Source organism: Rhea americana, unplaced genomic scaffold (genome assembly GCF_003343005.1).
Source record: "Rhea americana isolate MKP2758 unplaced genomic scaffold, rheAme1 scaffold_23, whole genome shotgun sequence".
Taxonomy (NCBI): domain Eukaryota; kingdom Metazoa; phylum Chordata; class Aves; order Rheiformes; family Rheidae; genus Rhea; species Rhea americana.
Genome location: NW_028186346.1, coordinates 5,574,581 through 5,598,492, shown reverse-complemented (window position 1 = coordinate 5,598,492; position 23,912 = coordinate 5,574,581). Strand labels below are relative to the sequence as shown.

General features: G+C 37.1%; 2 protein-coding genes across 2 annotated transcripts in view; one reads left to right on the top strand and one right to left on the bottom strand.

The window, feature by feature from the left end:
* The window catches only part of UBAC2 (UBA domain containing 2), a 110,987-nt gene that overhangs the window by 66,765 nt on the left and 20,310 nt on the right, over positions 1-23,912 (bottom strand). The window contains exon 6 of the mRNA XM_085306030.1: positions 23,541-23,647. Within this exon, the coding sequence (XP_085162156.1) occupies positions 23,541-23,647 (107 nt within the window). The remainder of the gene's footprint in view (positions 1-23,540; positions 23,648-23,912) is intronic.
* Positions 17,630-22,055, top strand: GPR18 (G protein-coupled receptor 18). Its single transcript, XM_085306038.1, has 2 exons — positions 17,630-17,704; positions 20,907-22,055. The coding sequence occupies exon 2, from the start codon at positions 20,951-20,953 to the stop codon at positions 21,914-21,916; it is 966 nt and encodes a 321-aa protein (XP_085162164.1). The 5' UTR covers positions 17,630-17,704; positions 20,907-20,950; the 3' UTR covers positions 21,917-22,055.

The window sequence follows — 23,912 nt, the reverse complement described above, 5'->3', positions numbered from 1 at the left end:
GCCTGAAAGTTATGCAGATGGGGAACCTGTCAGTAACATGGTCACTTCCAGTCCAAGATAGCAACAACAACTGCCTGAAATGCCAAACATTCTACTACAAGCAACATGATTCCTGAAGCTGGTTAGTGACTCCTCTTAAATGAGCAAGTTCATTAGTATAAGGGAAAAAATTCTTTGTTTTGGAGTTTTTGTTTGCTTTTACATAAGTCATATTAAAGGCAAATCTTGTTCTAAAATATAAAAGCTTTCATGTAAGCAAGAAATGAAAGGACTCAAAGAAAACCAACAGACAGCCTGCAACAACAGAATAAACAAACGTGGTGCAGCTGAAGTGAATAACACRAAAAAAACTTTGCCTAACATGAGCACTTTTAGAGGAACTGAAAAGTAGGGACATGTCGCTTCTATCTCCATGCCTGTTGTACAGAGCAGGGCAAGAACTCAAGATAAAGCTCAACAGTTTGGATCTTAGCAGTATCCAATCATGCTGGCTCAATACACACAAGAATCACRTGAATAAAAACATCAAATTCATCTTAGTGAAATATTTACTAACATAGTCTTGGCTAAGCACTAGTCTACAGACTAAGGCTACTACACAAAATTAACACATCCAAGTCCAAACATTTATGTGGAGGAAAATAGGGGAATTGCTGCTTAGGTAGTGAATGTCCAAACATGTTTCCTGAAGCTCCCCACTGCCCCAGAATACTCTCTCAGCTTCCTGCAGTGTCTAACATGGGACTTCCAGAGTCAGAGCTCTTATCTTGACACGAGAGCCCTCATTTTTAATTCCATCAGTCTTCCCAGTCACTTTTTGAACTCAAATATAATTTTAATATCTGTAGTATCTTGCAGCAAGAAGTCCCACAATTTAACTACCCATGGTGTTTAGAGCTGTCTCCTTTAGAGCCATTTCCTTTCCTCTGTGACACCTGCTAGTTTCATTTAAAGTCCTCTGCTTCTTATACTGGAAATGAGTGAACAGTGACTCCCTATTTACCGTCTCTGTATCACTCATGATTTTACAAATTGGCCTCAAATCCCCCTCCTTCAATTAATCCAACCCCTTCTATGAATAACCAGATCATCTCAAGCCCTATATCCAGTTGCAGGCTTCAGGGAACAAGAAAAATACTGACATACTGAAGCAAGTCCAGTCGGGGGGGACACCAAAATGAGTAGAGGGCTGAAGCACACAACACACAAGGAGAGGCTGAGGGTGCTGAGTTTGTTCAGCCTGAAGAGGGAAGACTGAGAGATTTTAGCAGTATCTTCAACTATGTAATGGAGAGGGATGCAGAAAAGGGCCAGGATCTTCTTGAGACACAGCAATGGGTTTAAGATGCAACAAGGAAAACTGCAATCAAACATTAGGAAGGGTTTTTATCCACCATGAAGGCAGTCAAAGATTGCAAAAGGTTGCACTGAAAAGATGCCTCCATCCTTGGAGATGCTCAGAACTCTATCAGACACAGCCTTGATTAAACTGACACTGCTTTGAATTGAGAGTTGGATCAGATGACTCCAGAGATCACTTTCAACATGTATCACTCTATAATTGTAAAAAATTTGGTCAAAACTCTGATTATTTCGGACAAGAAAGCACCATGAAATTCATTGGCCTTGCGGTAAAACTAGCAAAAAAATTAATTTTAGAAATCTTTGAATACTGACCTCTGTTAAACCTCTTATATCATTAGCATCCTTCCAACATAAAAAGAAAGCAAGCTCAAGACAGACTGGATTTTTTTTTTCTAATCTTTCCAAGATAGATTCATTTTTCTTACTGTAAAAAAAGGAGTTTCTCCACTTCCTCTTCTCCTTTCCTCAGCTGTGACAGATGTTTTGCAAAAGGCTAAGCTTAAAAAGCAACTTTTGCACCTGTTCTGAAAGCAGCAACATTTGTGGTTATCCCATCTCTTCCAGAAAAGTATACATAGACTGGTATCATACACAAGGAGAATTATGTTCCTCACTCTAATAAGCTAGACTTAGCAGTTTCATCCTTCCTGTGGCATGTAACTTTCGAGGGAAGTTGTGGTTACTTAGCAGAAGGCAGCCTACTTTAAATATAGAGATGCTGAAAACTGATTATTCTCAGCTTACTACCCTACAAAGCACCCAGATAATGTATTATCAGCAGCTGCTGGTATTAAGGAGCTAAGCCTCTGCAACTTAGACCAGATGAAACAATTTCTAAGTATGGAAAATTACAGTAATTCCATCTAGAAGAAAAAAAATGACATAGATCACTGTCTCCAGTTGGACAGGAAGAGATGAAGCACCCCTGCCAGCTGCATGTGTGAGATTCTTTTTYTTTTTTTTTTTTTTTTTTTGACAAAAAGAGCCAGAAACGGAGACTCCAGCAAAATTATTAGACTATAAAGGCAAATCTAGGCCAAGTTTTGTTCTCTTAAAAACAAACAAAAACAGTGTATTCACAGTGCAAGCTATCCAAAACAACCCAAATTTCCATTAAAATCTTATTCCTTCACTCAGTTTAACCCAAACTACTTTAAATGTGTCAGGGCCAGCTACTATGACATATATATAACAGCGTTACTTATGTTAAAAGCAGAACAGAGGACAAAGCTTCATGTCTCTGATACTCGTGATTTAAGTAAATAATCAGACAGGACATCTGGCAAGRAGTCTATAAGAAGATAATACACTACATACCAGTATTAAAAAAGTGGCCTGAAAAAGTATCTCACATAGTTCTGTGAAAATGAAAGAATCATTGGTCTGACTAAGTAGGACCAGGAAAATGCAGGAAATGCCATATATTATGTTTTCAGGGCAGATGAACAATGTTACAAGCAACATAACAAAACATTGTAAAGACAAAGCTCAAATTAGTCAAATTCTTCTCTAATTCTGAAGGTATACTGTTACCTAGAAACCAATGGTGTCGACAAACTCTGACCCTTCACATCAGTGAAAACTTTCGGTAATATTACTTTTACATATACATAACAGAGAAAAATAAAACCATCTGAATGTACAGGCATAACAGATTACATTTTTATTAAACTCTTCAAATAAAGGATCTGTCATTGTCAATTCCTCTTAACCCATGAGCTAGAGAAGAAGCTCCAAAACTAGCATGTTGTGATACCACCACTGGCAARCAGAACTAGTAACTACAAATGCCAAGGATGACCGCAAAATGAACAGCTTCCAGCTCTACACAGAGCTAGGTAAAATTCTGTAATCTCTTTGCCCCCTTGCTTTTCTGCTGCACATTCAGCTAGCACCCTTATCCCATGCCCAGTATCAAGGAAATGTCTCCTGTTCTCTGAACTGTTCTTATTACCTCCATAAAATGTCCCTATACACTGCCTCCAAGCTTCTGCTGCACGTGGAAGCTGACTATGGAGAAATTCATTTCCCTGGCTCAGCAGCTACAGACCTACACTCCTAATCAAATAGACTGATTGCTGGTGGTATGGAGGCACTTACTATACAGCATCTCTATTCAAGTACTAAGCATCACTGTCATCATATATATCACTTTGGAGTGTTTCTTGTGCTGCAGTTCACTAATTCCTGCTTAAATCAAATTAGTAATGGTCAGAATTGTAATAAAAGATGCCCATGGATGTTAGTTTTGGAACAGGTATACAGGATACAGACTCAGTACCATGATGTATTTTAAGCGTGGATGAAATCTTATCTTCACATGGACTAGACGATAAGGTCTTTTTAACTCAAAAAAAAAAAAAAGAAAAGTTGAATATTCATCTTTTACATTTTTGATCGGTCTTCCAGGACATGGTTAACTGATAACGGTTGTAATGGTTAACTACTCTGTCAGAATAATTATGATTAGCACCACATAATCATGTTTCTGGAATTCTGAAAATATTTCTCAGAAATCTGATTCTAATGATCTTTCACAAGATGTCACTTGCTAGTTACAAACAAAAACAGGAAACAAACGCACCTCATTGGCCACAGGCACATGTAGTTGAAAATGTTTTTGCTACTGTTTTCAGAGTTTTATCCAACCTGGCCAGCATCTCAAAGAAAGGTGGTCTGAACAAAGAAGAACTATGACTTATGCTCCACCTAATCCAACCGTGTACTCACAGCACTCAAAAGAACTCTTCTATACAGAGGACAAAGACAGCAGCTCAAAGCAGGAAAGGAAAAAAAATGCAAGATGTACCAAGAACTCAAGAGCACCATAAAACTGTAAAGGAACCTTTAACTAAAAAGAAATGACCTTTGTTTAGACCAGGAATACTACTTTGATCCAGAAGACATCAGAACACTACAATACTTTGAACCAAAATGTTTTTAATTGCTGAAGTAATATTGCTATGTGGTGAAAACAATAACAGTTTGTTTATCTACATTCTTTGTATTTCATTTATCAGTTTTCTAACTGTCAAATGCCAGTAAGATAAGGTATTTTTTCAAATCAAAAGTCCAGGGCCACTAGGTTAGAAAAGTTAATGAATTTCTATTACTAGCAGAATGAAAGCGGACAATCTAATAGTAAGACTTTAGGGAGATGAGTAAAGAAAAAAAAAGCAGGCAAATTAATGGTCACAGAGATGAGAAGAGTGAGTTACCCTAAAATCTGTGAAAGAGAATGAATCAGTTTCCACTGAAAGGATTTGAAATCAAGCAATGGTTGTAAGAAAAAGAAATTCAAAAGTGAATTAACTCCTCTCCCCCMCACACAATTTAGGGTAATATGGATGTCCAACAAACACACAAAAATAACAAAACACTACGTGATCTTGATGAAAAAAAACACTTAAATGTTTTTAGTGGTATCTTTGTCTTGTATGTAAAGCTCAAACAGTCATGCTACGAAAACTACAAATATTTCAGAATATTTGGTAAAGAAATTTGTGTCTTATTTGTTCAAAATACACTGGTGAAATAAAAATACACCTTAATTTGAAAACTTAGATTTTACTATTTGAGTCTTCTTAACTGTGCTTCCCCAAAACATTTGCTGGCCCTTAGWAATAGTACTAAACAACTGAAATACCTTTGTGTATGTGTGATGTGGGCAACATCACACTTTGCTCTCCCAATTCGGCTTCAATTTTAACCTTTTAGAGGTTTGCAATAGGCATGAACTGGGACCAATCTAGTGGTTAAAATGTTATTGAAAAGGACAAGTTTTCCACTTTTAACATCTACCTCCCTCCTAGAAAAATTGGCTACATGGCAACACAATTTCTGATTTAAGCTTGAAATGATTTTTTTTAATAGTATATTACTGCAGACAAAAAAAGAAAGTGTTTGCTTTCATTTCACAAAGTTTTGTAGAAATTTAAAAGACAATAACGAATTTTTCTTTCTTCTTTCAATTTAGTTTTTAAAGGCTTAAAATGCTGGTACAAAGTAACTCTCTGCAGGACCCCCATCCCCCACCCTGCACCCTGCACCCTCCTCTCCCCTCAAAAACTTTCATTACTGTTTCTTCACACATAATAACAGAAACTGCCAGATCAGAACAGGTTTCTCTCTAATCTGCTACTTAGATTCTGGTAGACAAGTACTAAATGATACAGAGATGCAAGTTGTCTCATAATGTAATAATATGCCTATTGTGCAGTTTCATCGTAACAGTTATTGGCTCTTCTTACCACCCGTGTTTAAAACCTTGCAGTACAGATACCCCATTACGGTTCATTTATCTTTAAAAGGGTTAAGACAGCTGGCAATATTTAGCCAAGCTGGCAAAGACACACGTAATGCGTATCTCTATAAGCTGCTAGAATACTAGCTGCAGAGATTCAGTCTGCCATAGGGCAGACCAAATTCTTGCGTTTCTCTCCCTTTGAGAAAACACACTTCCAACCTCAGTAATTACACTTATTTCACAGATCTCTAATAATGTCATGCCTGATGCTTTTCACTTAATAAAAGTAATTAAAAAAAAAAAAGGAAGTGTGAAAGACAGAATCAAGTAATGCAAGTAATGCAATTAGGAACATGACTTAGCTCTCTCTGAATTTGAAAGGGGCAGCTCACCTCAGGAAAGCACTTACATAGGTTTATCATTTTCCTTCCAGATACATTTAACCCTTTGTAATACTTCTCATCAAATTACATTCTTTCTCCTAAATAATGTTATTCAATCGCCTATTTTGTGTATACGCATATGTGCACACCTGAAAAATAGAGCTATGGCAGACAGACTTCACATCCCAACTACAACTCAGAGGTATCTTATTTACTATGAAAATGGAACTAATGCCAGTTTAAAAGCAGAATTTTAGGCTTCACACAACATTGTCCAAATCCTCAGCAAATCCTCCGAAGACACAGGTGAAACAGCTGATTATCCATCTGTTCACATGCTCAGTATCTCAGATGGCACTGCTTTGTATAGGGCAGAGTTTTTGGCTGATAACAACTTTTTGGTCTCTCTTCACAGCTATTAAAATCAGGGCTTGGACTGACAAACTGTGAAGAACCTTCTGTGGCAGATGTCCTGCCCCATCTGTTCCCTTGTCCTCTCAGAAGTTACCAACTCTGCAGCAATTCACATCTTAACCTCAAGCATCCTGACCTGGGCTGAAGTAATGAACTGTGAATCTTGTGGTGCAGAGTCACAGAAGGAAAAAGTCCCCATGCTGCCTTTTGGCTAGGTGTTCCCATTGCTTTCCTTGCTCTGATGCTGACACTCATCTACTAGCAAAAAAAAGTTTAGAAAGCTAAGCGAGTGGAAAATCATCCATACAAAAAGATATGTGAACTTTTTTTTCTTTTCTTTTCTTCTTCTTTTTTTTTTTTTTTTTTTTAAGGAAAAAAAAGTTTTATCTCCCTAAAGCCACTACCTGTAGGAAATCAGACTACTGTTACTGCAAGTGGTGGGTAGGAAAGTACAGACTGGGCCAAGGGTTTGTTCCTTGAAACAGCAGCCTACCCTTCAGCTGGCTCCGCCATATTACAAAGCTGCACCTCCAGCAAGTGAAGCAAGGCCACGCGTTTGCTCTTGCCGAGTCTGTTTATAAGCCTCTGGTAGAGGGGTAGAGAAGACAGCAGAGGAAGTAACGTTTTCAGCTAACGTAGTTGTTTACATCAGTTCAACACAGGTCAAAGCCGTCAGTTCAGTGCAGTAAAAGCATGGTTCGAGTTCTGTTCCAGTGATAGTGCATCACTTTGCATTTATTAACAGTAAATTTTTGTCTATCGTTATTTTGCTCCTTCTGCTTCATACAGTAAGATCTTCATAGTTCTCTCAAGGCTATATATATGCTATTTCTCATTAACCGATTCTGCTCCCTCACTCTTGAATCTCCTTTCCCAAATACTACTACATTAAGCAGAAATTATTTTAATGGAGCTTGCTGGTACAGACATTTAACCCAAGATCTTGGGGGGGGGGGGGATGGGATGCATCATTCATAGGCATAGTTGTAATCTGGAACTTAACCACAGAGATTTTTAAAAATATCATTAAGGTGCATTCCCTGACACTCATCTACCCAGAAGCGAAAATGTGACAGAAAAGCTCTCCACAGAGAAGCACAGAGATTACTTCTGAGTTTCCCTTTATGTAACTGATTTTATTTTCTTATTTTAAAGTATACAAGATGTGTAAGTAAAAATGAAAAAAAAAAAGTGGGAAAAAAGTTTAATTTAAAACACARAAAGGTATTTTGTCACACACCACAAGAAAAATAGTCCATTTAACAACCGCAAGAGAAAAACTGTTTCTTCTTGATTGATTAACTATTTCTTACTAGCATTTAGCAAACATGTTCTACCAATCCCCAAAGCTATCTGCAGGCTTCCAAGCAACAACAAAAGGTAAACAAGTAGTTGCAGGGAGACTGAATTTTCAGCTGAAACAATCTTATAATGAAAGCTGCACCAGAGGGAATGGTGCCATCAAAATTTACTTGCCCCCAACCTGCCGAAGTTTTCTATAGATCCTCAGGATAATTGAAAAAGATAGCTTCAAGCCTGAGTAGCACTAGAGCAGAAGGAAAAAATAAAAATCTGAGCAATCATTTCAAATTTTCTTCTCCTGAGAAAGCTGGGACTGTTCAGCCTGGAGAAGAGAAGACTGAGGGGGGATCTTATCAACRTGTGTAAGTATCTGAAGGGAGGGTGTCAAGGGGATGGGCCAGACTCTTTTCAGTAGTGCCATGTAACAGGATGAGAAGTACAGGGCACAAACTGAAACACAGGAAATTCCGCCTGAACATGAGGAAAAACTTCTTTACTGTGAGGGTGACTAAGCACTGGAACAGACTGGCCAGAGAAGTGGCTGAGTTTCCATCCTTAGAGATATTCAAAAGCTGTCTGGACAGAGTCCTGGACATCCTGTTCTAGGTGATTCTGCTTGAGCAGGGGAACTGGACTAAATGATCTCCAGAAATCCTTTCCAATTTCAACCATTCTGTGATTCTGTGACTCTCAAGAGGAGACTGGCTTTTATCTCTGTATCTAATATATACATTTTCTTACTACAAACTTCTTGTCTTCACAGAATGACAGAATGGTTGAAGTTGGAAGGGACTTCTTAGAGAAAACATATCTGATCAGTAGTGGGACCCAGGACCCAGATATGTTAAGTGCCTGAATCCAAAGAAGAAAAGATTTAATATTTCTTTTAAAATGGCTGCTTTAACAACCATTCTTAAATAATCTCAGAAATATTTTTTTAAGGAGCGTGCAAGTCTCATGTACTACACATACAAGGCTCCCTCATGTTTACCTGTTTCATATTTCTACAATAAAGGAACCAAGAGAAAAGGAACTGTTGAGAGAAGCACAGGGTAGTGCCAGCCTCTCAGAACCATTTGCATGGATAGTTTYGACATTGTGGACACCACATGCAGAAGCAGAGAACTTCAGCTTTTCCTACCAGCTTCTGACACCTGATTCCCCATTGTGCTAGGAGTTCCTGTGTTCCAGCACACAAACTCCAGTTCTCTCCACCATCCTGAACCCACATACAGAGAGAAGGTCACCCAGTCCATACATGTGCAACACAAGAACATAGCCCAATATAGGAAGGGCTGAAGAGGGCCTTTATCCACAGCTTCCTGTTAATTTAGGCACTACGCATGTCTCAGTCTAAACAATGATCTTATAGCAGGTTCTGTATTTAACAAAAAGCTACAGAGTGGAACCAAAGGATGGCAATTCATGATGAACTATGTCACTAAGCACATAAGCTATTTTTGCACCCTTTATTATGACATATCTTCACTGTAGCTATAATAAGTTAGAACTCACTACAGAAATGACTCATTCATCTGACATCCATGATTCTAAGTGCAACTCTGTAGAATAGTCTAACTGGCTACCCTTCAGTTCTCTTCTTCAGTAAATATTATTCATTAATTATTTTTATGGCGAGTCATTGTTTTAAAGTTCTTTTCAATTCTTGGTCAAAAATTGGTACATTATAATCAGTTTGTGTTAATGGAAATAATAACGTCTTTAAAGGCTAAAGGCTAGTAAAAAGGAGTTTTAATGTTCACCTTATTCAGAGAGTTTAGCTTGTTTCGTAATATTTAAAAATTAAAATTTGTTTCTCGCATCCTTTTGTTTTTTGTTAAGATATCTTTCATGTCTTCTTTTAACCTGTGGCAGTAACTTGTCTTTTCTTTTCTCAAAGACAGCCCTGCAAATATTCTAAGACCCAGGCTGCTGTCAGGAAATCACTTAGCTTCTTCATAACAAAACAGAAAGAATAAAAAACAGAAAAGCACAGAACTCATTTCTTTGCAAAAATACTTCCTCACTGAGATTACCATATAATCATTTTTCACAAGTAGAGACCAAGGGGTCTGAAGTAAAGTGATGACTATACAAAAGGAGTATATTCATTAGCCCAAGAGAAGCAGTAAGAATAAAAGAGGAAATTTTAAAAGAAATTTGTATTAAAAATTCTTGTTAAAGTCAGCAAAACTAAGAAAACTAAGAAAAGTTCTAATTTCTTAGTTCTCTAGTGAAGCAACCACCTTAGTTCTTACTTCATTGAAACGTACTGTCTTCTCTCTCATACTTACCTGCTTTCTAAAGTCCTAAAAACTGTGCCTTCTCAGAAAACCACTGMACTAACTCAACCAACTTCTATTATTTAGGCAAATCAAGAGGGGCTACCCCCTTCCCTCTTTTTCTTAGCAGAGCAATCATATACATTCTTTGTTTTACAAAAAGACATGACTTACACGCTCCAACTGTTCCGAGGAATTTGTCRCCCTACTTTTTCTCTTTCCCCCAATCCTATTCAAATAATTAGCTGTCCTATACCTTACCATTAGAATCAAGGCAGTTTATTCTATGATGGAGAAAGATGTTTTATCATCCCTATGAAAGCATACCTGATCCTCAAAACAAAAAGTTTTTAGTAATCCATGCTCATAGAAGAACTGCTATGAATACAGACAATTGATGTTTTTAAAATGTAGTGACTACTTCAATACTCTGTTTTTCTTCAGATCAAGTAACATGGGGCACCACCAACAGTAAGCCAAGTTACAAACAATAGCCAAAATTATCATTTGTTTGKAATTGTTTGGCACAGATACTAACAATAAACTGCAGGATTTCCTTTTGAATTCCAAAGGGATTTCCACTTCCCTGCCTTCCTTTACTAAGCCTGAACTTGAGGAACAAACAAAGCATTGCTACTTCCTCAAAGAGGAAGGGATTGGAAAAAACCCAAGCTGCCACTAAAGACAGAAAGAAAAACTGATGATCCCCATGATGATTATACAGTCTTATATAAGTTAAAAAATACAACCGGAAGGTTGTATTTTCAGACTAAGTTAAAAAAAGTTTTTTTTTTTTTTTTTTAGAAAAAGAGGCCTCTTATTCCCACTACCAGGGAAGAAGGTATCACTTGTTTCCATGAAATTAATTTAATCACAAAACTTCTAGAACATGAATACCCACTCCTCAAAAAAAAAAAAAGTTTCAATATGAAAGTTGTTGCTATTACACCCAATTTTTACAGAGACATAGCAGACAAATAGAATAAAACCAATCAGAATGGGAGAGGATTTAAAGAAATACAGGGTTAGTTTTTAATTACAGTCTTTATTCTTGTATTATACAATAAAGCTAGAGGAAGAATGACTAACCTTGTCAGCAGTCTTTGCTCTCTTTCCACCACTAGGTGTCTTCTCATTCTCCACTTTTACAAATTAAATGCAGACTACCCAATGTAAGGGTTACCTTGCTCATTCTCAGAATTTTATCTTATCATTCAAAAAAGAAATGTAAGAGGGGAGATCTGTTGCAGGATATGTAATGTAATTATGTTTGTATAACAGAATTCACAGTTCTACAGTTACAAGAACAATAAAAGCTTACACATCATGAGATGACGCAATTCTATGGGAAAGTCAAAATGTTCTTCACTATTTATAATCAGCTTTCCTGCACAATTGGCTAAGTAGTGCAGGTGAATAAAAGTCTATCTTCTGAGACCCAATTGTACCGGTTTTATTGTTGTCCCAAAGATCTATTGCAATACTAGTTAGAGATCCATAGATGGCAGCATTGATGCAGTACTTAGTCTTCATCGCAGTACAGATCAAAATTCACTTCACATAACTATTTCAACTCCTCTATTAAAGAGAACTTTTATCACTGAAGACTAAACACAAATTTGAAATGTACAAAGCAACACATGTCTTAGAATCAGATAAGATAAGCATCTCATCAGGAACTGTTGACAGCAAAGAGAGGCTAGATCCAATGCCTATACCAAAAGATGTTAGGTCAAGCACCCAGCAGTAGCTGGGAAGGTTTACACATTATCATCTTGGACATGAACTACATCATCTGAACATTCAGTAGTGAGTAGAGTGAGCTACAGGCTGCCAGTGTATTTCCTATGGTAACTACCACATACTGTCACAATTGAAAGAAGAAAAAAAATACAGAAATGTCTCACTTCCCTCTACCTTTATCTTTACCTCTCCRCTACTGCACTTTGTTTACAATAGATCTTTGCACTCCCTCCCATTTCTGCTGCATTCCTGTTTGGGTAAGTGCTAGAAGTTTGGTGGCCCACATCACCACACAGTACAGGGCTCAGTTACAGGCAATGTCCAGATGTTCTGGGACAAAAATAAAATTGTATTACTGCCTAGTATGAGTTCGAGGTATAGGATGAAAATGTTTGGACAATGGCAACTAAAAAAGTGCCAGTTTGGCTTTACAAGCTCATCCTGTCTTAAATTGATCTCTGCCAAGACCAAGTCTACCTAAAGAAATCACTACTTAAAATATCAAACTTCAAATCCATGTCCTGCCTTATTCTGCTATGTGTGAAAGAAGCCTCTTGTCAAGGTAAAGCTCAGGGGTTTCAGTTCCTTCCCTTTAGAGCATTTTTTTCCCCTGTAGTTCAATGAGGTGTTCAGAAAAAAATAAAAGACCAACCTCACTAATTACATTGGAATATAATGAAAAAGGCATTAAGGACCTTTATTTCATGCTTTTTAAGACAAAAGGTAAGTGCATTTCAAATAGCAGAAAGGAATGGCGCACAGAATCAACCTTCACTATGTATTTGGGTAGTACAGTTCCTTCGTTTTCTCCCCCCACCACATAGTAGTGGCAATAAAAAAGGTGATGACAGAACAGCACATCTGCATGTTAGGAGTGAAGAAAAGACAGTGACTTCTTGGGGAAAACACTATCATCGGTTGGCAGCCAGCTCTGCAGTCCTCCTTTGGCAATTCACAGCATCAGCTGGACTCGTCCCAGTGTTCAGGTGCCTGCTCCATGCACTGAGCACGCTCACAGTCAGCTTTTCCTTCACAAACGGCGCTGAGCACACATACCAAAGCAAGCCCACTCTGCAGAGATCCTAACCAACCAGAGCCACTGCTGTGTGGCAGGAACTGAGGTGCTTTGTGTGTCCAAATTGTTTATGCCAGCCCACTTGCCAACTTGAATACTCTCTCATGTCAGCTCAACCCAACCGCAGCATATCAAGTTTCACTCTACTGTGTCCATTAATCTGTGCCTGAGACAGATGGCACAGATAGAGCACTTTGAGACTGTCACTTCATCAAAGGAAGCTACCTGTTAGTATCATTTGCGGGGTGCCTGGAATGCTGCACGGACTAAGGAGCCCTTGAATTTAAAGAGCAGTGCTTTTTCTCATAATTCAAATAGTTGCATGGCTCAGTCTGTGACTTCACACAGGTACTTTTGACTAAATACTTTACAGAAATGGTAAAACATTTGTAGCAGTTTTTATTATGCAACTTCTGTTTATATAAACTTAAGTTAGTAACAGAGCACAAAGATTGTCCAAGCTCCAAAACCCTGAAAGAGTTAAAACAATTTTCCCTACTTCTGCACTAATCATCAAAAGAATATGACTATAAGCAACACTGAATAAAGAAGTCTCTCTTGAAACATCAACTTGATCCTTGGGAGGCATATGAAGTTTCAGAAAGGTACTCCTACACACTAAGGTCTTTTAAGAGCAGTTTAATAATATAAGATAACGTACTTAGTCAGGAAATAATATCTGAAAAAGCTCTCCTAGACATTTCCAATCTGGAACAACTAACTCACTGCATAGCTCCAGATATGTATACAGATTAAAAGAGCTGAATACTCACACACACTTTAAATAACTATGAAATATTTGTCAAGAGAAATCTACTTTTTGGCAAAAGCAGCTGCTTCCCAACCCAACAGAGCACAAGTGAAAAGTAGGAGAACAGACTCAACATTTTAAGTAATCTGCCAAAGGCAATATGAATTAATAAACATGAATGGAGCTGTTCTGGCATTTGCCATGAGCTTAAATGTGACCGCATATATTGAGAGATTGCTGCTGTGTAACACAACTGTCTGTAGCCTACTCCTCTGCTTTCAGACATCTTAAGAGATGTAACTTCCATTTCAGTTTGGTTTTGAAGTACTGCTTCTCTCAAAAGGCTGACAATGCTGAACAGAAGAACTACAGGTCAAATCCACTGTATTGTTTTAGGGTAGTTAATGACATAGTACGTGTAAAGGCTGCCATAAGAGAAGGAAAAAAGGAAGAAAAATGGAATGTCAATTTAATCATTGATTTTTCTCTTGAAGGAAAACCAAGAAATCTTTGCTCAAACTGTACCAAATTCTAACTAAACATACTGAGAACGCAAAATGTGACAGTAACTAGAATATGTTAGGTCAGGCTGCAGCCCTCAGATTGCTTGTTTCCCATTCCATCAGCTCTGCTGCATACAGCATTTATATTCACTCACATGCCAAGGAGTGAGAGAGGAAGAACAGCTACACCATGGTGCAGCCTCTATGAATATGCCATATGCCAAGTTGGACACACCTGCACTCAGAATCACTATAGTTTTTAATCAGTAGTATGCTTTTAACCTTCACTGTTGTTCAATATGATATGGGAATAGAAAACATGACACAATTTAATTAAGAGTTGTAACCTAAAAATGCACATGAACTCACCCACAACAGCAAACTGGTAAGTTAACAGACATGTGGGAGACAGCTGCTTCCTATACCACAGGTGCACTGAACTGTGCAGAAAGCTTCAGTTCTCCTTTCTTTCCCGTAAGTCCAAATGATGGAAAGTTTAGAGGAAAAAGGAGAAAACAAGTTAAAGACTATTTCTTACCAAGCTGAGGCAAAGGATAATCCCTCTGTCCCTCCAAGTGGAGAACTTTTCTCTATTAGCTGGATAAAGCTTGTATCATGTGGTAAGTGGACAGGCAAAGCACTTTTCTATACCATAAGGAAACCCATGAAAAAGAGAAACCAAGCACTACATTGCTACTGTAAAAGCGACAGCATAAAGACAATCCCTCAGTACTTTACATTCACATAATTGCAAGTTATGAAGTTAAGTTTCTTTTAAGGCTTACCACCAGTTAGCGAAGAAATGGTAATAGACTGTTGTGCATTCTGCCTTATCCTCAAACATGAAATACATTGGCTTAGCTTTGAACTACTCAAAAGTGGCTTTAACATACCATAACACAACTAAGATAATTTTTTCCTCCCTTAACTTCAAAATAGAAAAAAAATCCCAAATGAAACCGAGCATTTATTTCAGCAGAAAGCAGAAGCTAGAGAGGTAAGAGTACTCACCCTTCTGAAGGAAACCACTCATCTCTAGCTGATAATACAGTACAGCGAGAGAAGAAATCAAAAATAAAATCAGGTGCTTCCTATGACAAACACTGAAGTGTCAGGGGAATACAGTATGATATGTCCATCAATCTGCCTTCTCAAACTACAGTTAGTGTGGCTTTTTACTACAGAGCTGACTTGGGTGCTCGTGTCCAAATGCTGATCACCCAGCATCTGCAGCCACCCAGAACATGCAGACAAAGAGTACACACTTGCAGGTGCTGCGAACACCTCTCTTCAGTAAGCCCTCAGCWAATGCAGCAGCCCTTCCAAGCTCAGCGGGAAGGCCTTCAAGCCTGTCAGCAGTCAAGTGGTTTTGCCTGCCTCTTCTCTGCAAAGCAGACTGAAAAGCCTGAGTGAAAGCAGAACATAGGCTGTAATTTATATGCTACGACAAACCAGCTCACCAGATAAAATACCACTAAACTCAACTGAGTGGTTTACATAGGTGAATAACAACCAAGTCAGAAGCTTGGTTTAATTCCAGTTACCTTCACAAAACATTACCTTCATTGTAGAGTTGTCAGCCACATCCGTCAAACAAAATTAAAGGCATCTCTAAAATAACCCTCCCTCAATAAATAGAAAGCCAAGAGAGAATTTACAGCACACAGCTCTTCCAATCCCAGCCTCAGAATGTGGCTACTTTCCACCTAAATCCAGAATTAATTCTATACTCTCTCTTCAGCTAAGACAGACACTCTCTAACTGTCTGCTTGTTTATGTACATTCATAGGATAATTCAGGCTGGAAGGGAGCTCAGGAGTTCTCTAGATTATTTACCTCAAAATGTTCTTGTCTAGGAGAGTAGAAAAGTCTAGTTATTCTCTTTCAGGGGCTGTACATAGACAGACAGACAGACAGACATGCTTTTAAATCCTTAAAAACATTGAAAAGTCAGTTCAATGAGCTTGAAACAGTTTGAGTGACTCATCCTACTGGAACAGTCTCAAGTTGTTATGCTAATGATAAAAACCACCCTATAGTTTTCAACACCAGTCAGTTCTTCAGAGGTTTTTAATAAAACATATCCTTTTAACATACTCATTAATCCTAAAGCAGTAAACATTTTTTTCAATAAAACCTGCATAAGTACTTATTCTAGAAGACAGAATTATTTCTATTTCTGAAGGATGAACTGGGTAGGATTTAGAGCTTACTGTATTTAAGAGATCCTTGGAATGACCACAAAATTAGTTTGTTATTAGTTCACATGAGCAGGAAAGTCCAAATATTTAATGACATTGCTAATACATAGTATTAGGTTCCTCCCTGTGACTACTTAACCTATCACAGTGACTTACATAAATATTTATGCATTACCACAACCTATTTCGCAGATATAAATAAAAGAACTCCAGGAGAAAGAGTATTTTTCACAAAAGTTACCTTTACCTCTAAGTGAGGATCAACCACCTACATTACTTTTATAGTCAATGAAGAAAGATGTCTCAGGAAAAACTCAGATGATTCTGGCTACATCTGGACTGCATGATTTTGTTGCTTCTGGCACATGTACACCCTGGCCAATTCTTGCTTGCCTGTCAGGAGGAAGCTTATGATACATTACCATCCCCTTTTGTCCATGCACATTTGCTTTTGCTTCCTTTGGGGGGAAAAAAAAATGAGGCAACAAGAGGCAACAAGCTCTCCATAGTGTGCTTCGAGGTCTGACAATCAGAGAACCAGAGCTGCAGAGCACACTACAGAGAATTTGTAATCATCTCTTTCTCTGAATGATTCTTTTAAAGGCTGTATCTTTTTTTTTCAGTTTCTAGAAAAAAGCTTAGGAAATTAGCCCTTAGCTTCTGTGAAAATTCCCACCACATCGTCAGGTCTCCACAGTGACTTATTTTAAAAATTTTAATTTAATAAAGTCTGAAATCTCTTTTTTTATAGCATTTTTCTGCAAAAGTGTTAAATAGACACGTTATTATTTTAGATAGCAAATAAAATATAGGTATACTGCTACTGTGTTAGCAAAATGCCATAGGTACAGACCTAAGCAAAGCAATGTATTCAAATGAATCAAACTTCTCATTTCAAATATTACTATCACTTTCAGGCTTCCTACTGTTCAAGGCATACAAACAAAATTGGGGATTTCCACAAAAAACAAACTACATTCTAAAGAGAATAATACATTTAAACGATGCTTATTAGAAACTACTGTGTAATCAAGATGTGTATTCTTGTAGATGCCTTTGTTTGTAAACATAAGTTGAAAACATGCTTTTATTATACCACAAATATTTAAACATGTCTTCTATAAAGACATACAGTGCAACAGCCCATATGGACCACACTGGAAACATTTACAAAAGCACCTGTTGAAAGAGAGTAGAACTATCAACTCACAGACATTACAAGTTAACTTGTATGTACGAGAAACATTAACAAAGTACTTTTAATGTATAGCCAATAAAAGAGCCTAGAACTAGCTATATTGCGTCATTGTTTCCTGCCTATGAAGAAAAGCTGCTATTTTAGCATAGCGAAGCTGAGCAGCGAAGAGGAAGTCTAAACCTTCTGCAGATTTGAGGCTACGAAATGAACACCTCTGAAGAAACTTTATAGTGCACAAAAGGTGAGTAACAATCCATTATTTTATACTAATACAGTAGTAACTTATATGTCCATATATGTTGCTAAGATAGACTTCTCTCTGCAGAAGATGAATGCAGGTTTATATTCTAGGACTAATACCAGTAAATGTAATTCTTTAATGCACTTAATACCTTCATAGTATCTGCAACACACTATAAATAACATTTAAAGCAAAATGATTGTGTTTTCAAAAAACGTAGTCTCATAAGCATTTTTGTTCAGTATTTTAACAATAAATTTAAAAATATGTAGTAGCTAAAAGCACTGATAAGTAGGTTATCATTAAAAGGAAATTATTTGCTTTCATTAAACTAAAAATACAAGATAAATACTCTTGCTTGCTCTCCCTGTAGTCCACTGAAGACCACATCCTCTGCAGGGAAATCTGAGAAAGCGTAAGAGATGGCCAAAAAGGAAAAGGGCTGGGGGTGGGGGGGGCGGGGAGGAAATCACAAAAGAAAGGAAAAAAAACAAACAAAAAACAAACAGTGTTCCCTAACTCATAGGCAAAACTTAGATGGTCTTTAAAATTCACATTAGATAAACAAGGCCTTAGTCCAAATTTCCAAATTTATGTTTGTCCCAGGTGATGACACACATGGACCAGTATCAGGGCAACGCTTCAAAATCAGCGAAGGAAGACATTCGGAAACAAGTGGCCCAAATGCTTTTCAGAAAGCACTTTTATCAATATAAATAAGTACTATTCCCATTTTGAAATATAGCAGCGAGGGCAAAACCAGCCAGCCAGAGGCATCCAAAAATCTACTTGGGCTGATTTGTCAGATATCAACCTGAACTCCCCTGCAGACAAGTATTGACACAAAAGCAGAAACAGCTGCATTTGTATATAAATATAGATGAGTACACACTTTTTCCAAATCTCATTATTTTTTATCCACACAACGTTAAATTTCAGATTCTTAAAAATTATATTCAGGATAAATACAAAATAACAACACTGACACGCATTTTAACCTACAGTGTCTTCAACTAAACTAAAAAACCCTTTTTGTTATAATATGTCCCTGCTTTGGGGTACCTCAGACTGGCACAAACTTGAAATGATCTGCGACCAAGCCAAGGAACCACAGGCCTTCCTGTTATAAGCTTAAGCTAGACTCAGCTTCCCTCTTTCCATCAACACAAGCCTGCTAGTTATTTCAGAAACAGGACACAACCAGAAATGATTGCAGTTACTGAAAGTCCAAAGGAGAGAAGAGCAAAACCTAAATCCATGTTGCTTATTGACATTCCTTTATAAATACTCAATTTTTCTTCCTATCCTGTACATTGCTACTCATTACCATCTGTTAAATCAGTCAGGATCTTGAGATAAGTAGTAATACATTATGTCATACTCAATCATTAAAAAGGGGGAGAAGGGACAAAAAGAGAAAAWTCATCTTCAAATTTTTCAAGTTTACGAGAACTTTTACTCCCTATCTTTAGGAGCATTTTCAAATTGCAAAGAAGTAAGACTAGACTGTACACAGTCGTGTGGCCTTGCTGGAAAGGCTGGGGCCACAGAGTTTTAAACAAGGTTTCTTAAGCATTTCTAACAAGGTCAATCCACATTTAAAGCATACGGATTTTCTTTAGTAATGCTTGGACAATTTTATGCAACAGTGATTWAAAAAAAAAAAAAAAAAAAAGGAACAGTGTGATAGAAAATATTTCAGCTGTACTACCAGCACATGCAACAAACATTTTCTGCAAGCATTTCATATCTACCCTTCAGTGAGGCCTCCTACATCTTTCAGCTTTTTTTCAGAATTCTTTACACAATKGGCTATTTCAGAGACTATTTCTTCTCAAAAGAAACTGATATTTGCCACTGTCAAACCAGGATACTAGATTAATAAACAGTGGTTCAATCTACTATGGAAGTTCCTACACTTCCAAATAAAATGCATGGTAAACACTTCAATGAATGCATAAAACAGATGTGCAGTAAGCAAAAGCACTTGTTTTTTAATTAATTTTTCTGCTTTGAGGGATCATGTGCACAGGTACTATGTATTCTCTGCTCTTGAGAAAGTTTTGGTGCCTAACTGAGGCTGTGACTTTAACTGGCTGTTTGTCACAAGTGGGAGGATTAGATGAAGAAAGAAATAACTAGACTTTCCTCCTCCTCTTCAAAAAACTGCCACGGGGTTGGGTAAAAGGCCAAACAAGAGGAACCCTCCCATGCAAAAAAGTCGTGACAATGTGTTAAAACCAAGAACCAGGAAGCTGGGAGTGGGATGAATTAACCAAAGCACCTAGGCAACCACCAGGTGAAGTCTGCCATCTTCAGGCGGCTCCAGAGGAAACTAAAGGAAACCCTCCTTCTGCTCTCATTAGCAGAGTCTGCTCACAAAACTTCCAATTTCCAACTCTTAAAAACAAAAATCTGAGAGAAGCTGGGAGCAGCAGGCTCATGCAATGTCCGTAAGTGCTTGGACCAAAAATACTGTTCCGCTAGGACCTGCTATGAGACTGTACTCCGTTCTATCTTTTTACCTTTTTAAATAGGAAGTCTATACATTTATTAATCTTATTCACATGTCCTGTGGCTCCCCCGAATCACTGGGAATAAATGCTGCATTAGAATCTAAGTAGCTATTAGAATAGTTTTAAAATGTCTTTTATGAGCAACAACATGCGTCTACTCTTTTGGGAGGAACAGTTTCCTACACAGATAAAAGGCAATGTAAATACTGCATTTCACACATCCAAATATCACTACATGCCATGCTCACTTCYTTTCTTAATTAGTTTTAGTCATCATATTTTCCAACAAGCTCAACTTCAAGAAATATATACATTTTTTAGAAAGTCATCCTCTTACTTCAATTACAAAAATAGCTGTTTCAACCCAATTTTCAGCTATTGTGGCAAATTCACAATACTTGGTCAGTCTTAACTTCCTCATTTCTTATTTAGGAAATCTCTTAAGTAACTCAAAAGATTTCACTAAAACCAGCTTACAAATACTGTTTCCTGCAAGTCTGACAGCACATGTACTTTCTTCAGGGCACAGACTATATTTGTAAACAAACCAAGCAAGTACATTTTGACAACCAAACAAAACAATCGCATTATTAAATCACATCCTATGAAAATCTTCTTTTGTGATTTTAAAGAAAGTTTCAAGTTTTTATTTGGGAATAATTTTTCGTACTTTTATTTACTTTCAGGTTATTTATAGGATATGAAAACTATTCATAAACTCAAGTAAAGTATGACGCCTGCAAATCAGCACCCTGAAGAATACAGGATCTCATCATTAGTCTTCTACAGTTTTGTATTCACTGTGGGATTGCTAGTGAATGCCACTGCACTATGGGTTTTCAGCTGCACTACCAAGAAGAGAACAACTATAACTGTGTATATGATGAATGTGGCTTTACTTGACTTAATTTTTATATTTTCCTTGCCTTTTCGGGTAATCTACCACGGGAAAGAAATATGGCCTTTTGGAGATGCATTCTGTCGGATTATCAGTGCCCTCACTGTTTTTTATCCAGCAATTGCTCTCTGGTTGCTTACGTTTATAAGTGTAGACAGATTTATGGCTATTGTCCAGCCCAAACATGTCAAAGAACTAAAAAATACAAAAAAAGCTCTGTTGGCTTGCACTTTAATCTGGGTAATGACCCTTGCCACAACTTCCCCACTGCTGTTCTTATCTTCAGATCCAGATAAAGCCTCCAATTTTACCACCTGCGTTAAGATGCTTGATATCATCCACTTAAAGGAAGTGAATACCTTAAACTTTTCTCGTTTGATCTTTTTCTTCCTAATTCCTTTGTTTATCATGATCGGGTGTTACCTAGTGATTATTTACAATTTTATCCGTGGAAAAACTTCCAAACTGAAGCCTAAGGCCAAGGAGAGATCCATTAGAATTATCCTTACTTTAATTGCTCAAGTACTCTTCTGCTTTGTACCCTTCCACATTTGCTTCACCTTCCTGATGCTGCGGGATGAAGATACAACTTACAACCCCTGGGCAGCCTTTACCACCTTTCTCATGAATCTCAGCACATGCTTGGATGTTATATTGTATTATATTGTTTCTAAGCAATTTCAGGCTAGAGTCATCAGCGTAATCCTTTATCGAAATTACCTTCGAAGTGTGCGCAGGAAGAGTTTTCGAACTGGAAGTGTAAGATCAATCAGTAATTTGAACAGTGAAATGATATAAAAGAAAAAAAAATGTCAGGGGAATTTTATAATGTGAACAAGTGATTCTTCTTCCTCTAAATTCTAGCATTTTGACTACACTGAACAATGTTCTGCAGCCAGAAGTAACAGATATATTAGTTGTACTGTAATTATGAGTCAAACAGGATAATAATTGCACTTCCTCGTATTTGCTTAACAGTTTTTGTAAATCTGAAATGAACTAAAACTTAGTATCAGTGTTCAGCTGTCCTATACTGTCCTCTCTAAAAACTGTTAATATTGCAGGATATGAGAAAGTGACTATTAGTATAATAAAGCACAGAAGAAATGAAGAATTTTAATACAACATATATTAATTTTTTATATACAAGTGTACCTGAAACTACTATATATTATACACTTAAAGTCAGCTTCATTCTCCCCAAATCAATGTATCAGTATGACTTAAGAGAAAGCATACACAGGGGACATTTATAATTCGTTTACCTAAGAACTTCTTTGACGCCAGTTTCTTTGTAACTGACAGCATTCTGCAATCATAGATAAAAATGCCATCAAAAAGTATAAAAGTTAACCTGTTCATTAGTTTTCTGTGTGTGTGCGCGCRCACACATTATACCCTGTTCTCACACAAAGTATCTTTTTACAGGTTTGAAAATACTGAATTTGGCCAAACACGCTAGCAGCTTAGGCCCCAGCAACAGCCTTCAAAGTAGCAAACATCAAAAATAACTGCAGTATTACTCAAGCTTTCAACTCTTTTTGAATACACACATACTACAAGAAATATAACTACCTTTATAATGTCAAACATATGGGGTTTCTTTTCCTTACTAAATCAACCTTTAGCTACTTTCAAGAGACACACTAAAGAAGCTGAAACCAGAAACCCTCGTATGGTACTCAGTATTAAAAAACCTAGCTCCAAGAGCTTTTATTATTACTTCAGAGCATGCAACATATGGAAACTCAGGTCTACATTGAGGCTGATCTCACTTGTCAGAAGCTTAACCACAAAGGCTCTGCAAGCTCTACAGCTGTACTGTAACACATGCATCTCTTACTATTAAATGCAGAAATCTCAAAAATAGGCTACATGAAATCAAACCACTGAATACCTTAAAGCTTCAAATGAAATGAAAACATGAAATGTAGTAACTTGCTCTAGCACTCAATTTCTGCAACACAAACATAAGAAATACTAATATTAAATGCATATAACTGTACATGCATTTGAAAGTGAACATCAATATATGGCTTATAGTTAACTTTGCCATTTAGGAAAGAAATCAGCACCAAAGTTGAGGTTTATTGAACTGAAAAAAAAAACAAATATAGCAATATCCTGCAGCACACTGCAAGCCACATTTCAATCATACCAGCAGTGGAACTGGGACTAACAGAATGAAAAGTAACCATTATATGGATAAATTATTAATAAATTAACATAGATCACAACCAGGAAATGAATGTTCTGAAATGTAATAGATATGCCACAACTTTTACACAGTGGTGCAAAAGAGGATTAAATTTAATTTGAACTGACATTAGGAAAATTTTCCTCATTAAAATCTGCACAAAATAATCCTTTGAATCTACATCCAAAATTACCAGAACTGAACCACCCATTAAGAGCTACTTACAAACCAGAAGGCAAGCTGCTGATGGTGAAGCCAAATATATACTGAGCAAGTTCCACAAGGAGGAGGTCAAACAAAGCTGAGAGCATCCAGGCACCCAGCAAAAATGACTGCAAACAAACAAAAAAAAAAAAATACAACCCAAACAGGTCGGTTAAATTTGAATGAATTCAACTGTTTAAAATTAAGGTTTTAATATACCTCTCTCTCAAAAAAAGAAATTCCACTCTACTTGTTCAATTAAATCAAATGTAGTTTTTAGTACTGTACAATTCCACACATAAATGTTTAGATATTGATAAAAAAAAACTTAGATGGGTTATCAAAATTAAACTCTATGGGTCTGATAACTTTCAGTTGATAATACTGCAAACA

Bases quoted from the DNA above. Each gene is read 5' to 3' on its own strand.
- GPR18 (XM_085306038.1), top strand. From the start codon at position 20,951: ATGACGCCTGCAAATCAGCACCCTGAAGAATACAGGATCTCATCATTA.